The sequence below is a fragment of the Sceloporus occidentalis genome, unplaced genomic scaffold, assembly GCF_023333645.1.
Source record: "Sceloporus occidentalis isolate IW3139 unplaced genomic scaffold, rSceOcc1.0.p SCAF_404, whole genome shotgun sequence".
Classification (NCBI taxonomy): Eukaryota; Metazoa; Chordata; class Lepidosauria; order Squamata; family Phrynosomatidae; genus Sceloporus; species Sceloporus occidentalis.
This window is the reverse complement of record NW_028317384.1, coordinates 324179-340922: the sequence shown is the minus strand read 5'-3', so window position 1 is coordinate 340922 and position 16744 is coordinate 324179. Positions and strand designations below refer to the sequence as shown.

Genomic DNA, 16744 nt, shown 5'->3' with positions numbered 1-16744 from the left:
CTGGACTCGAGATGACGGCCCTTTAAATATTTATCCTCGGTTATGGTTTTTGCGACGGATTTACAGCTCTTGTGAGTGTAGAGCGGCCGTTATCTCTACCCCGCTACGCTGATAACTGAGCACCTCTGGAAATACGTTTAGCTTTAATTTGGAGCCATTGTTGCCGGCAGATCGGGCCCCCTCCGGCCCCCGTCTAGTCGCCCGTTTCTCCTGCTGTAAAGACTCAAACCTTAATCAGTCGTTGGTCTCGTCTTAGATTCAGGAGCCGTATGTCTATCCCCCGCGTGTTTAATCCCCTCGCTGTATTACCCTCTACCACTTCTGCTGGGAGGCTGCTCCACTTATCTACCACCCTCTCAGTAAAAAAAAAAGTTAAGTAAAACGTCAGTGCAGTAGTAGTGCATACAGAGGCCAGCAGTATAATCTGTGTCTCCCTCCTTCCTAAACCCCGCTCTGATTTGTGCTGGGATTTATTTTGTATGTTTGGATGAGAGCCACGTATATAAAGTAAACGGCATACCTGGCCCCGGGTACTCTGCTATAAACTAGTGCCGTCCTCCAGTAAAATGCAGCGAGCGCACACGCAAACACGCTAACCTCGCCGACACCGCTAACAGCCCGCGTGCCCCCCTTAGCGTGTCCGCTGAGGCTGCGTTGTGTGCGTCTGATGTCGAGCCGTGTAACTTTTTGAACCCTTTCCGTCTGGCTTCTCAGGGCCAACCCCGCCAGCTGACCATGTGCCCCTCGCTTTACTCGACCCGCCGGAGCTGGCGTGCGGAAGCAGGAAGACTGGCGAGATCTGACGGTTCGTGACGCTATCCTAGGTGAATCGCCGACGTCGGCGCCCAAGAGACCCTCTTCTCACACCCTGTGCCCCCCGCGGGCACTGCGGCTCCCGCCAACCCGTCGTGTGCCGGGGTTACATTTTCGGCTAACAATGATTTCTGCTGTTTGTGACTGACGTGCCGAAAACATAACCCCCACACACACACACACACAGGTACCACCCAACACACCTTGCAGGACTCGTGACTGATCAGGGTGAAATGAGGTGCGTTGGGGCAGAAAGCAACTCCCCATCGAGGTATCTATGGGCAGCTTCACCAGAGATTCCTGGCTCCATCATGGCGGTGTAACCAGATGCCTTCATAGCTTTGAGAATTTGGGATTTCAGTTTCACTTGAAGTGGATAATTTATCCTGGAAGTGGAACAGCCTCCCAGCAGAGGTGGTAGAGGGTAATACAGTGAGGGTATTAAACATGCATGGGATAGACATACGGCTCCTGAATCTAAGACAAGACCAACGACTGATTAAGGTTTGAGTCTTTACAGCAGGAGAAACGGCGGCCGGACGGGGGCCGGATGGGGCCGATCTGCCGGCGGGGTCTGGGTTTAAGATAGAATGCTTGATATTGAGAGGGTTCCCGAAGCCGTGAGGTGTGACGTCTTTCCGTGGATGGCGCCGGGTCGGGTTTATAAGTTATATTATTACTGTGATCTCGTTAATTTCACCCGACGGCGATAGAAACCCCTCCACGGCCGGCGTTCTGCTGGAAGACCCCCAAAACCTGAGCGGCTTTCATCCCTGGAAACGGTCCTTTTAGTCGCGAGAACGAGCTGAGCTCCTGAGTGGTCTCTGAAGTCAGCGTGCGCTCGCCTGGAGAGGAACCCGGATCCGAGGAGCGGCGGGGGGGTCCGTCTCACTGCGGTATCAACGCTGAAAAGGGCTGCGTGTGAAAGAGACCGCTGTGCCGGGGATGGCGCGGAGAGCGCGGAGCTCGTCTGGCCGGTTATTCAGACGTCCGTTTCCGGCTCTCTCTTGTCTCCGTCCGGGGGAACTCGTGGAAAGCGGGGGCCGTTCCTGCCGGGGGCCGTTCCTGCGGGGGGCTGTTCCTGTCCCGCTTTTGGGGATTTATGGTTATTTTTATAAAATGTCAGGTTAACAAATTGCGCGCTCCCCCATTTAAGAATAATTATAATAATCGCAGCCAGCGACCCGGCTTTTAAAACAAAAACACAAATAAATTCCCATGAAGTCGGCCGCGCCGGCCCTTCATACACGGAGCAGCGGCCATCTTCTCCACGCCGCTGATCGGGAAATATCTGGGGCAAACGTATACGGGGGGGCTCAGCAGAATCCCCCCCCCCATTAAATTGTGAATGATGGCTGCCGAGTCTCATACACAGACCCCCCCCCTTACAGCTGAGTCCGGGGGACAATTATTTATTCATTTGTTTTGTTAAAGATACCGTGCCACTTATTCAACATTTTATTTAAACGTAAAAACATTTATGAAATGAAATACCATTTAAGACTCTCATGTTCTGTGGCCAATCAGCACCGGCTTCTGGGTCACGTGACGATGAAATGAGGAAATCTTTCGCACGCTGCGTTTAGTTACAGGCCTCCTACATTCAGCAGCGAAGGTGGAACAGCAGCTTTATAAAGCGCCGGCGAATCCCCAATCCTGCAAAGAGCTTTTTCTGTATTTATTCCACATTTTTGTAGGGCTTTTTTTTTTTTTTTTTTTTTTTTTTGCCCAAAACGTCGGGTGAAACGCGGCATTTATAACCAGGCGGTGATTGATTTATTATTTATTTTCGTTAATCCGGTCGTAACGATCGTCCCGTCGCTGAGTGGTTGGATTTTCTGCATCAGCCTTGGGTGTAAATAACTAATTTTTGGGTCTGATCGATACTTTTTGCACATTACGGCCAAACCTTCGCGTCCCATTTGTGTGAAAAACGTAATATAATCCCAGCGAGAAAACAATAGAAATGCAGGTTGCTGACCCCCGAGACCCTCTGTCTGCGCAGAACGCACTTCAACCGTCCGTCCGACTATAACCGACCCAAAGAGAGCTTGGCTCGCAGGCTTACAATCTAGACTGATACTGAATACCAAGAAAAGGGGAAACTCTCGTATCGATTCGATCGCACTGAATAATAATTATCTGGAAAGCTGATTTAAATATAAAACATCCATTTTTGGGGGTTTACTCCCTGTCTCAAAGGGCTCTGAAGTTAAATGCTGTTTTGTACAAACTGGTTTTGCGTTATTCATCGTTCAGGGCGCAAAGTCCTGTAATTCTAACGTCTTTCTCGTCTTTGTTGCAGGAGGTTTATCGAATCCCAAAGAAAAGTCAAGCGGAGAAGGAGAACAGTAAGTATTCATCGTCCTCGTAATCAGTCATGTGTGGTACCCTGTATAATGTATAGATAAATCAGTGACCGGCCCCCTGTATAATGTATAGATAAATCAGTGACCGGCCCCCTGTATAATGTATAGATAAATCAGTGACCGGCCCCTGTATAATGTATAGATAAATCAGTGACCGGCCCCTGTATAATGTATAGATAAATCAGTGACCGGCCCCTGTATAATGTATAGATAAATCAGTGACCGGCCCCCTGTATAATGTATAGATAAATCAGCGAGCCGGCCCCCTGTATAATGTATAGATAAATCAGCGAGCCGGCCCCCTGTATAATGTATAGATAAATCAGTGACAGGTCCCCTGTATAATGCATAGTTAAATCAGTGACCCGGCCCCCTGTATAATGTATAGATAAATCAGTGACCGGCCCCTGTATAATGTATAGATAAATCAGTGACCGGCCCCTGTATAATGTATAGATAAATCAGTGACCGGCCCCTGTATAATGTATAGATAAATCAGTGGCCGGCCCCTGTATAATGTATAGATAAATCAGTGACCGGCCCCTGTATAATGTATAGATCAGTGGCCGGCCCCTGTATAATGTATAGATAAATCAGTGGCCGGCCCCTGTATAATGTATAGATAACTCAGTGGCCGGCCCCTGTATAATGTATAGATAACTCAGTGGCCGGCCCCTGTATAATGTATAGATAAATCAGTGGCCGGCCCCTGTATAATGTATAGATAAATCAGTGGCCGGCCCCTGTATAATGTATAGATAAATCAGTGGCCGGCCCCTGTATAATGTATAGATAAATCAGTGGCCGGCCCCTGTATAATGTATAGATAAATCAGTGGCCGGCCCCTGTATAATGTTTAGTTAGTGAATAAGCCCCGTTTATTGATCCGTCTCAGGTGAGCGTTGGAGAGACTCGTCGAGTTCTGGATACCTCACTCCGAGCGCCAAGACCCAGCCCCGGGAGCGAGACTCCAGCCAGAGGAAGCGGCATCAGTCGCCCTCCCCGCCAGGCTTTGTTTATGAGCGGCCATCAAAGAGAGGGGATGACAGGTAGGGGTGGTAACGGTAATAAAACTTCTTTACAGGAATCCGCGGTTTGTGTTCTGAGGATGAAGTTACCTCTTCCGTTACTCTTTTTTTTACGAACTTTTTTTTGTGCTCTTAAGCTGAGCTTTTAACTTAAAACTGCCCGTCGCCCTTGGTGACCGCGTTGGCCGCCATTATAAAAGAGCGCAGATCATCTAAATGCGTCTTTGTCCTGATTATCGGCCGCGCCCCTATAATTTAGTAGAAGGATAACGCGGTATTTTCTCCACCGACAGCGTCTGTGTCCCGTCTCCTTCTCTTGCCTCTTATTGGTCGTCATCGTCCATCTGCTTCTCCCTGGTATCTGCTCTGAGGCTCCACCTTCTTTCCGGAAGCTCTCCAAGAAGCCGGAATATCGGGGCCGGATCCGCGGAGAAAGAGATGGACAGAAACGCTTCTCTTTCTCCCCAAATCCCCCTGCCATATTCTGGAGTACTTCTGAGAAGGGGTGGAGCTACGGCACAATCCGCCTGGTCCACCTCTCCCCTGCTCTTCCAATCGGGGACTAGGGGGGTGCGGCGGCTCCGCCCTTTTTGCCGGAAGTACCCGGATAGCGGAGCTGATAACGGGGAGAAGAAGCGGACGAGGAGGAAAGGAGACGGAGCCCAGAAGGTAGGGAGATACTGAGGATATCTAAACCCTGTGATGTGCGAATACTGCACGCGATGTGGCCGGAGTATATGGTGCCAACGTATTCCGTAGCGCAGTAACTGTCCCGTCTCCCGCCGCCAGGTACGATACCCCCGTCTCCTCGAAGAAGAAAAGCCGCCTGCAGGATCGCAACAAGCTGTCGACGGAGGAGCGGAGGAAGCTGTTTGAGCAGGAGGTGGCCCAGAGGGAGGCCCAGAAGCAGCAGCAGCAGATGCAGAGCCTGGGCATGGCGTCCCCCATCGCCTACGAGCCCCTGCCCTACGGCACGCAGCTCCCGCCGCCGTTCATGGCCTACCCTCCGGGCTACCCCATTCAGTCTTTTGTCGACCCCACAAATCCGAACGCTGGAAAGGTGCTCTTACCCACCCCGCCGCCGGACTCCGTTCCTTCTCCTAATAGCTACGACCCCAGCCAGGGCATGATGGTTAACTCAGCTCTTCTACCCCCACAGCCGGTCCCCGTGGTGCAGCATGTAGCGCCTGCCATGGACGTTCCCGCCCAGCAGTATGTAGCTCCGGCCGAAGGCCTAGTGCCCCAGGAAGCCAACGTGGCGGTCCTTCCGGTGCCCGCGCCAAGTACGGTGCCCACCCAGAGCTACGGAGTCTGGGACCCCAACCAGCAAACCGTGGCGGTCCAGCAGCCTCCGCTGCAAACCCAGGCGCCGTATCCACCTCCGCCCTCCCAGCCCGCCATTTACTACCAGGGGCAGGGATGTCCGACCGTGTACGGCGTGCCGACCGCTTACGCCCAGACGGCGCAGCCCATTGTACAGGTAACTGCCGGGTCTTACCGGTAACCATGACAACCGAAATGAAATGCGCATCGCACTCATAAAAAAATATATATATAAATTGTATACGGGACACAGAACTCCAAAATCACAGGTCATAGGCTGTCGGGAGGCACTGCAGAGGTAGTGGGTAAATGGAGAGCTTCCCGGCGCTGCTGGTACAGACTGCTTTAGGCTCGTTCTGTATCCAGCCTCCAAATAATATTCGTGTTAAAATTATTGTGGGTTTGGTGGGAGTTATTAGCGGAGTCTTACGGTCGGTCGGTCCACGGGGGCGTTATGAGGCCTGATTGACGAATGTTTCTGTGTCCCCCCCATCTGCAGAGTTACCCCCAGCCGGGATTGCAGTATCTACCCGGGCAGCAGATCTACGCAGCCCACCCGCAAGGCGTCGTGGTGCAACAAGCCCCCGCTGTCCAAACAATCGTGGCTCCGGGACAAGCTCCGGCCCTGCAGCAGGTGGGTTCCCGACGCCCGACCGGGTATTTCAAATATCGTGCCGTTAACTGCCGTTTATTCGCTTTCCTGGCGACCTGGCACAAAGAGCGCGCAGCTTGCCCCCTTTCTGGGGTCTCTGGGGGATGGAGCCAGGATGTGGCTGGTGATTGGTCCCTGGCTGGTTATGGTTATATGTGACTCCTGCAGGACTCATTAGTTCACCTCTCACTATGTCATCGTTCTCACCGACAGCCCGAAATGGGAATGGCCGCCACCAACCTTCTGGACCTTCCACCTCCTTCCCCTCCCAAGCCCAAGACCATCGTACTCCCCCCCAGCTGGAAGACCGCCCGGGATCCCGAAGGAAAGATCTATTATTATCATGTAATAACCAGGTATGTCATGCGGTTCGTGGGAGTGTGTGCTGACATCATACTGTGACATCACTCAAGGGAATGACAGTCATTCATAAATGTTTGTCTCTCCAGGCAAACCCAGTGGGACCCCCCGTCCTGGGACAGTCCGGGTGATGATGGGGGGAGCCTTGAACATGAAGCTGAAATGGACCTTGGGACCCCGACGTATGATGAGAACCCAATGAAGGTGAATACATTTAAAGCACATACTGCCCCCCATCCCCCTCCCCGCTCTGTAAATTTAATGGTGGCTTTTATTTAATTTTGTTCCCTGTCAGTCATGTGATATTTTGGGTGACTTTCCCAGCTCAAACACCACACTGAGCAGACGCTTTACGGCAATGCTAATGAAGTCCGTTCCTCCATAGACTTTCATTAGTCAGAGAGTCCGGCTGGGTGATTAAGACTGAGTCGTTCTCTCATTTTTCTGGTGTTTGGTTTTCTAGGACTATTCATATAGCAGATTTTTAGGTGCCGGGAGCGCCGTGTGAATCGTATGATATCATTGTCATAAGTGGAGCTCCGGGGGGTTCTGGGAAGGTTTCTCGTCTTAATGTTAAAATTATTTGGTTGCAAAGTATAGAAATCGGCTTTAACCCCAAAATTCCAAGAATTATGATATTTATTTATATATCACCACCATATTCCACGGAGCTGTGCAACGGGTGCAGTTTGATCCGTTAAATGATACTGGGGCAGCAGAGAGAGACGCGGTGCGCCGGGTCGGCGTCGCCAGGTGTTATGCGAGCGTATAATATTTTCTCCTCCGTATAATAAATTCCCTCTTGTCCTTTATCCCTTTATGGATTTAAATGTCTCTCTCCCCGTCTCTCTCTCTCTCTCTCTCCCCGTCTCTCTCTCTCCCCGTCTCTCTCTCTCCCCGTCTCTCTCTCTCCCCCGTCTCTCTCTCTCTCTCTCTCCCCGTCTCTCTCTCTCTCCCCGTCTCTCTCTCTCTCCCCGTCTCTCTCTCTCTCCCCGTCTCTCTCTCTCTCTCTCCCCGTCTCTCTCTCTCTCTCTCCCCGTCTCTCTCTCTCTCTCCCCGTCTCTCTCTCTCTCTCTCTCCCCGTCTCTCTCTCTCTCTCTCTCCCCGTCTCTCTCTCTCTCTCTCTCCCCGTCTCTCTCTCTCTCTCCCCGTCTCTCTCTCTTCTCTCCCCTCCCCCGAGCTGTATGTTTTATATATGTGGGTTTATATATGTGGCGTTTTGTTTGAAACGTTAAATCGCTTACTGTGCGTTTTCCGTCTGAGGCTTTGGGATTGGCTTCTGCTGGGCGGCCGCTTTTGTTCTCGTTGTTGAGTTTGGAAGCTTGGCGGGTTTGGGGTAATTATAAGCTTTTCTCCATCCAGACCCGGCTTCTGCTAAAACAGAGGAAAAATCTATAAAATATAATTCGCAGGCTGCCCCCCCCCCATTAAAGCCGTGCTCTAATTAAAAAAATGAATGCGTAGAAATAATTAGCCGAGGGGGGGGTCATGCAGGGCGGGGGGGCTCGCGGGTTCATTTACAGGAACGAGAAGCAAAATTCATAAATAGAGGCTTTGAGAAAACCCAGACAGGACGGATTTCACCCAAACTTCACTGAATTGGGAATTTATTCTTTGTGATGGTTTTTCCCCCGTGTGCGGTTTAGCTGCTTATTGCATGTAGAATATATACGTGTGCGTGTTTGCATAATATATGTGTGTATAATATATAATGTGTGTGTGTATATATAAATAAATGCTCGTGGCCGTTTCAGTATGTGTTTGTATCGCTGACAGTGAGGGTGGCGCAGATTTAGAAGTCGGAGAGCGTTGGCACAGGGTACATGGCGCCTCCTCCCAGTAGTTGTGGGACGTTGTTATCCCTGCTGACCTGAAGGGTCTTTGGTTTTAATAGTTTTATACGTTGAGTGGGGGAGGGATCGCAGACTCGAGGGTCCATCTCATGGGGGCCGTTGTCTCCGGGTTCCCTCTGAAACATAACGTGAGGGTGTCACCATGGATGCCCCTCATAGACGGCGGTCCGGAGGCCAGTGGCCCCTACTGGTTTTGCCCTTTAAATGCCGCTCCTGTATGGTTACGCTCCCCCACTTTAAACCACCTGCGGCCCCCGCCTTGACAGCAGCATTTATTAAGCTCGTCGGCCCCCGCCGCTGAGGGTCTCGCTGGTGTCTGCGGCCCGCTGAGCTCTGCAGCTGTCTCTGTTTGGAGACGTGATTTACCGCGCAACGTGATCTCTCGTGGACCTTCTCGTCTTCATGAGCTGCCCTGATTTATGTCCCCCACTTGGGGAGCCAGCAGGGGCCGTGTGGGCCGGGACCCCCACCCCAGCCCCCGTCACTTCTCCTAACACTTGCGCTCTCCAGCTGCGATGTCCTCTCCATCTGTAGCCCCTTCTGGGGGGGGGCGCCAATTTACTTCCGCTTCCCAAATGCCCCCTGAAAGAGCTGCTAGCGGAAATGGGGGGCTTTTGGAATGTATTTAACCCTTTGGCTGCTAGGAAAGTGGCGTTGCCCATTGGCTGTCCTTATTTCCCTGCCTCTGGATTGGATCTTTAGACTGCGCTGGAAACGTTGGAAGGTTTTGGGGGAATTGGGTCCGTCCGCCCGACGCAGGCATTTAAATCTTTAAAAGGCTGTATATACGACATAGAAATATGTGTTATTATATAGAAATAGAAATATAAATGCTATTATTATATAGAAATGATATTATACATGGCCTTTTAAAGAGTGTTTGAGAATCTTGGTTCTATAGTACCCCGTGGCATACGCCCTGGAATATGTATACGTTACGAAGGCAGAATTATTGTTTTAAACAAAGTGTGGCCACAGACCCCTGGAAATTGAATTGTGTTTTACAGTGGGGGGTATCGCTGGCCATGGTTAACACTTTGTGCTCTGGAGCATTGTGCGCTCCCTTGCATTACCTCGCTCCCCAGCCTGGCATATAAAAGGTTAATGTAGAGAAGGCTTTCCACCAAGATGTTTTTAGGGGGAGACCCGTTGGGAGTTAAATCTACATAAACCCCTTTGGTCAATTTTTCGTCTCTCATTCTTGGTGAACTCTGACCCACAGAGCTTACAGTCTAATCAGTGAATGTGTTTGGGTGTTTTTTTTTCCTTTCCAGTCTTCCAAGAAAGCCAAGACCGCCGAGGCCGACACGTCGAGTGAACTGGCAAAGAAGAGCAAAGAGGTTTTCAGGAAGGAGGTACGTAAACCCTCGGGAGACCCACAGAAATCTGGGATATATTATCTATCTATATCACTGGAGTATATTATATATCTATATCACTGGGGTATATTATCTATCTATATCACTGGGGTATATTATATATCTATATCACTGGGGTATATTATCTATCTATATCACTGGGGTATATTATCTATCTATATCACTGGAGTATATTATATATCTATATCACTGGAGTATATTATATATCTATATCACTGGAGTATATTATATATCTATATCACTGGGGTATATTATATATCTATATCACTGGGGTATATTATATATCTATATCACTGGGGTATATTTATCTATATCACTGGAGTATATTGTATATCTATATCACTGGGGTATATTGTATATCTATATCACTGGGGTATATTGTATATCTATATCACTGGAGTATATTATATATATCTATCTATATCACTGGAGTATATTATATATATCTATATCACTGGGGTATATTGTATATATCTATCACTGGGGTATATTGTATATCTATATCACTGGGGTATATTGTATATATCTATCTATATCACTGGGATATATTGTATATATCTATCACTGGGATATATTGTATATATCGATATCACTGGAGTATATTATATATCTATCACTGGAGTATATTATATATCTATCACTGGAGTATATTGTATATATCTATCTATCACTGGGGTATATTATATCTATCTATCTATCTATCACTGGGGTATATTGTATATATCTATCTATATCGCTGGGGTATATTGTGTATATATATCTATATCACTGGGATATATAATATATATCTATATCACTGGGATATATAATATATATCTATATCACTGGGATATATAGGTGTCTGTGTTGTCGGCATGCGCGTGATTAATATTTTCCTCTGTTCTGTGTTCAGATGTCGCAGTTTATCGTTCAGTGCCTCAACCCCTACAGGAAGCCGGACTGTAAGATGGGGCGAATAAATAACACAGAGGATTTCAAGCATCTGGCGCGCAAGGTGAGCAATGCTGGGGGGTCGGGGTCTGTGCAGCCCCTGCGAGGGGCATTAACGGGGGGGGGGGTCATTTTAGATACAGCGGTCTGCATCGTAGTGACCTCTCAGCCGAGCATGTTCCAGATCATCTCGTCACCCGGCAGACGCTCTCTTAATGGCGTCTCAGTGTTTTGGAGTCTTGCTCTGTTCCTCGTGGGCTCCGCAATTAATTCACCCGTGCCGAGTTTTTGCCCTCAGCGTGGTGGCATCAAGAAAGGGGTGGGGGCCACCGCATAGCCTGTAACGCGTACCCCCTGCTGTATCGGTGTGGTGTGTTTTAGGCTTGCCTGTTCCTTTAAGGACCTGCCTCTCGGCGTCCGCGTGTTACTTTGCATCGTCGATGACATCATCCCGAAGCCCACTCAGCCTCGTAATCCCCGCTGTTGTGTTTTCTCGCAGCTCACTCACGGCGTCATGAACAAAGAGCTGAAGTACTGTAAGAACCCGGAGGATCTGGACTGCAACGAGAACGTGAAACACAAAACCAAGGAGTACATCAAGAAGTACATGCAGAAGTTCGGGACCGTTTACAAACCCAAGGACGACGTGGGAATGAACAGCCCCCTCTAGAGGCTCCTCGCGGCATTGCACCCCCAGCGACGCTGGGGGACCCCGAACCCTTTTATGGCCTTTATGTCCCATTTAAACTTTACAAATTTGGCCGCTGTCCCCTTTATGTGCTTCTTCGCCCACCCCCGGGAGCCTTCGTCGATGAGTTCCTGTCGTAGTGAATGAAGTGGAAGGAGACGGAGCGTGTCGCGCAGGAAATTCCCGCTCCCGTCTCCTCCGCGTGACGACGATGTACAGCGCAATAAATTGTGGGCATATATATATTTTTTTTATCTCTTTATGGACTTGTATTATATTTTAACATTTTCTGTGAATATAATGATATATATTTTTTGTTTCCATCTCCCAGCGAATTAAAAAAAAAAACAAAAAAAAAACCCGGAACTTTCCAAACGCGCCCCGTTTCTGTAAATATTCCGCTAACCGCTGATTGTGTTGCTGAGTTTTTTTGGGTTCCGTTTACCGGTTTGACGTCCTCCACGAGTTCTTTGAATCTGCGAATTGTCAAAAACGAGTTTGTGTTTTTGTTTTTTTTTATTTTATTTTACATCTTATATCATTTTACTTCAAATTTTTACTGAATTTTTTATGTAAAAAATAAAATGAATTTGCCTACAAAGCTATGTAAGGATGAGTGCGCAAAAAATGATTTATTTAAGGGTCTCTTTTTGTGAATTGTTCGTGGAGGAAACGCCATTTCTAATAAATGTTTTTGTTTTTTTCTTAAATTGTGATGCCGAGAAATTCTAGATTATACAGGAAGGAAAATTATTTCACTTTACTGAGTAGAACAGCCTCCCAGCAGAAGTGGTAGAGGGTAATACAGCGAGGGGATTAAACATGCGCGGGATAGACATACTGCTCCTGAATCTAAGACGAGACCAATGACTGATTAACCCCTTATGACAAAGCTCCTACATGTACAGGCTTAAAATGCATTGTTTTCAATGGGTTTAGGGACCGCCCATTGTCCCTAAGGGGTTAAGGTTTGAGTCTTTACAGCAGGATAGACAGGGGCCGGATGGGGCCAATCTGCCGGCAGTGTCTGTTGTCGCGCTGCCGTCCTGGACGGATTTTTACCGCGGTTCTGTAATGTTTCTGCACCTTCTAAAAATGTTTATTTCATGTTTCCGTAAATTCAAATATTTTTTATTATTTGCCAAAAATCGCTGCTCTGTTTCCCGAGAAGTTCTGTAACCGCCGTAAACCCGCGCAGGACAAAGCTGATTCGCTCCAAAGAGAATCCATTCATTGGTTACAGAATTAGAAATCCGGGAAATATCTTTTCCCTCGTCCAATGGGAAAGAGATTTAAATTCCTGTTTAACCCTTTAACGGCCACGGTTTGTCGTACTAGTGGGGCCATCTGTCTGGGGGGGTGTCTCTCTAGCTGTTATTAATGTCCGCTTACCCCCCCCCCCCCCCCGTTAATAACCTCCCCCCAGCTGTCCTCGGCCCAAAGGTGGGCTCCTTTTGGCCGATGTGGAAATTCTTCGGGACCCCACAAAATGGCTGTTGGGTGTTCTGCATGTGGCTTCTGGGAGAGGAGAAGTTGATTGGATAATGCTGGCTCTGCCACAGATCTCAGCGTTTCCACTTCCCCGCGCTCTGATGATTCTCGCCACTGATTGGCTGCTTGGAGAGATGCGTTCGGCCGGATATAATGCGACTTTTAATGACGCTAAACTTGTGAAAGTTCCGGTTCTTTAAGGGTCTTCGATACCCTCGTACCCAACAAACATTCTGCGCTACACGAGAGGGGCGGTGGGGAGAAAAAAAAGAGGGGCTACGGCTAAATGTTCCTTCTGGCACTCGGAGGGTTAAAAGGAATGCCCCGGGGGGTAGAATGGTTCCGGATGATGCCCTCTTCATACGGCGACCCGTAAATATTTCTCGGATTTGGCAGGAGACGTTTCCAGGGGGTTCTTTTATCCGCCGCGCTCCCCGCGTTGGAGGTCGGAGGCTGTTGGGGGGGCGCAGATGATTCTGATTGGACGGCGGTGGATGGACGACGTTCCGGGGGTCACGCTGAGTCCTGAACCTTTCAACTGCGTTCCTGTCCAGATGTCTCGACGCGTTTCTCTGCGGCTGGAACCCGGCCAGCTCCAAACCCGTCGTATATGCCCTAAACTCAACCCTTAAATTACTCAGAAACGGCCTTTTATAGTCGGTCCTGTCCACAAGGGCCTAATCTTTGGCCCTCTGATGGTCCCCCAACAGGTCTGAATCAGAGGTAACGGCAAAGGGCCTGATGATGAATTAGGGGTTTCGTACCTCATTACTTTGGTTCGTTTGGGGAGAAAATAATCTTTTTCAGGTAAATGGGCAGTACCACCGCTGGAGTTTTAGCGGGGGGGAGAAAGGCGCGTCTGTCCGGCGCAGGTCGCCTTTATTTTAATGCGGCCCCGTCCTGGTCATAAACTCGCTGGATTTGGGGTATTTAAAGAAATCGCGGCGTGATCTGGACTTAATTTGATGGCGGAGGCGGCGATCCAGCGAGCGGATTCTCTGTTACCCCCAATGCTGTTGGCAGAATGCTGGCTCCGGAATGTTTTGTTCCAAATAAACATCTGGGAAGCAGCTGCCCCGAAACACGAAACTTCTCCCCGACTTCAAAGCCGCACAGCGAGCTGCCCTAATGCGTGCCAGATATAGAAGACTGTTACATATATATCACCCCCCCCGCGCTGTATACAGTAATATCACCCCCCGCGCTGTATACAGTAATATCACCCCCCGCGCTGTATACAGTAATATAACCCCCCGCGCTGTATACAGTAATATAACCCCCAGCGCTGTATACAGTAATATAACCCCCAGCGCTGTATACAGTAATATAACCCCCCAGTGCTGTATACAGTAATATAACCCCCAGTGCTGTATACAGTAATATAACCCCAGCGCTGTATACAGTAATATAACCCCCAGCGCTATATACAGTAATATAACCCCCCAGCGCTGTATACAGTAATATAACCCCCCAGCGCTGTATACAGTAATATCACCCCCCGCGCTGTATACAGTAATATCACCCCCCGCGCTGTATACAGTAATATAACCCCCCGCGCTGTATACAGTAATATAACCCCCAGCGCTGTATACAGTAATATAACCCCCAGCGCTGTATACAGTAATATAACCCCCCAGCGCTGTATACAGTAATATAACCCCCAGCGCTGTATACAGTAATATAACCCCCAGTGCTGTATACAGTAATATAACCCCAGCGCTGTATACAGTAATATAACCCCCAGCGCTATATACAGTAATATAACCCCCCAGCGCTGTATACAGTAATATAACCCCCCAGCGCTGTATACAGTAATATCACCCCCCGCGCTGTATACAGTAATATCACCCCCCGCGCTGTATACAGTAATATAACCCCCAGCACTGTATACAGTAATATCACCCCCCCCCAGCGCTGTATACAGTAATATAACCCCCAGCACTGTATACAGTAATATAACCCCCAACACTGTATACAGTAATATCACCCCCCCCCCCAGTGCTGTATACAGTAATATAACCCCCCTAGTGATTTCTTCCATAGACTTTCATTAGTCAGAGTGTCCAACTGGGTGACTAAGACTGAGCCATTCTATTGTTCCCCACAGGCAGTATGATAAGGAGTCGGGGTGTTTAGTAGATCGGGGATCAGATAACAGAGTGAGAATCATACAAATGGCTGCCTGAAAACATTATATTTTGGGGTAAGTTTCTTGCCAGCATTGAGGTTCCTGTTTCCCGGATACCCAACGGCGCATGATGTGAGGAGACCTCAGAGCCGTGCTCCCCGCGCATGCTCATTGCTCGTGTCCAAAGCAGCTTGAATTATCGGGACTGTATCCTGGATAACCAGCAGCCAGAATACTAACTTAGCCGTTGGGACTGTCCTCACAAATTCAGGGCTGTTGGCAGCCTCTGTTGAGAAAATGGGAGAGAGACAGGGGAGAGAAGAGAGAGAGATGGGGAGAGAGGGGGATGGAGTGGGGATGGGGAGGGATTGGAAGAGATAAAGTGTAAGCAGATGGGTCGCCCCGAGACGTCTGGAGGCCTTGTGAGTCACAAAGACATTAAAGAATCGGGGCTCCGGACGTGCGGGGGGAGCGGCTGAGGGCCCCTGAAATATTTACCCCACTAATCAGAGCCAATCAGACGGCGTGACTTCGGGCAACAAAAATCTGCTTATCTGTCAAACATTAAATATTTTGCCCAAAATGATTCTTTTTTTCCCCAACGCACTCAGCAGCATTGAGGGCGCGGAGTCATAAAATAACGTGGAGTATCTCGGGGTCGCGTCAGGTGACCTCCGGCAGGAAGCAGCAGATCTGAGCAATTTAACCCTTTTTGGGATGCGTTAATTTCTATAGAATTTGAATCAAACGCACAGGTAGGGCAGACCCCTGTTTCCCATGATCCCTCAGTGCGGGTGGCATCGGAATCCCAATGGTCAGCCCAGGCAGGAAGTTGGAAGCCGCTTCCTGTTCTCTCCCCGCGTTGTTTTAGCGGACGGCGCAGGAGCCTCTAGCGCTAGAGATTGTTTCCGGCCGCGCAGGTCCCTCCGTAACGCTATTATCACAGATACCTCAGGGCGACGGGAAAAAAAAACGCTGGAGATTTTCACCAAATTTACTCTCCAAAAACCCCAAATCCCTGAAAGCGGCGGTGCATGCGCTGTGATGATCTTTATTTTTCAGTAAAAGGATTGGTGTGGGGGGCCGGTGGGGGGGCCGAGGCTTGTCGCATGTAAAGGAGCCCACCCCGCGCGGCTGGGGGCCAGGAGCAGCTGCCGCTGAGGGCCTACGCTGGATAAACTGTAAATCCGGGCCACGGTTACTCCGGTTACATCCACAGACACCTGCTTCCTCCCACTCAGGAAGTGTCACGGGGTTAACCCTGTCAATGCCACAGGCATGCTTTGCTCAGGTTCTGTTTCTCAGCAGAGTCTGACCCTGCCCTCTGGCCCCCAAGGGGTTAATGTTGCATTATAGCAGGGGCATCTTGGAGACCCCCATAATAATTCTGCGTCCGATCAATGAACGCCCCGGAAACATTATTATCATTTATTGATTTGTATAGCGCCATCATATTCCGCAGCGTCGTACAACGGTCCCTGCATTTATGAAATCAAACATCCAGAAGGGCAAAACGTTCCTTAACCCTTCGAGGGCCGGGATAGGGAAACAATTCCCCCTCGCGCCCCACCTCCGTCCCACCCGCATATCAATGGAATGCAACGGAAGGAAGTTTAACTTTACTGAGGGTGGTAGATAAGTGGAACAGCCTGCCAGCAGAAGTGGCAGAGGGTAACACAGTGAGGGGATTAAACATGCATGGGATAGACATACGGCGACTTGACGGGGGC

General features: G+C 49.3%; 1 protein-coding gene across 1 annotated transcript in view; it reads left to right on the top strand.

Moving 5' to 3' along the window:
- Positions 1-11377, top strand: part of LOC149272882 (histone-lysine N-methyltransferase SETD2-like) — a 28905-nt gene extending 17528 nt beyond the window's left edge. Inside the window, exons 13-21 of the mRNA XM_089506642.1 lie at positions 3119-3164; positions 4078-4231; positions 5000-5690; positions 6033-6167; positions 6399-6541; positions 6635-6749; positions 9673-9753; positions 10670-10771; positions 11207-11377. Of these exons, the coding sequence (XP_089362768.1) occupies positions 3119-3164; positions 4078-4231; positions 5000-5690; positions 6033-6167; positions 6399-6541; positions 6635-6749; positions 9673-9753; positions 10670-10771; positions 11207-11377 (1638 nt within the window). The remainder of the gene's footprint in view (positions 1-3118; positions 3165-4077; positions 4232-4999; positions 5691-6032; positions 6168-6398; positions 6542-6634; positions 6750-9672; positions 9754-10669; positions 10772-11206) is intronic.
- Positions 11378-16744: the final 5367 nt, after the last annotated feature.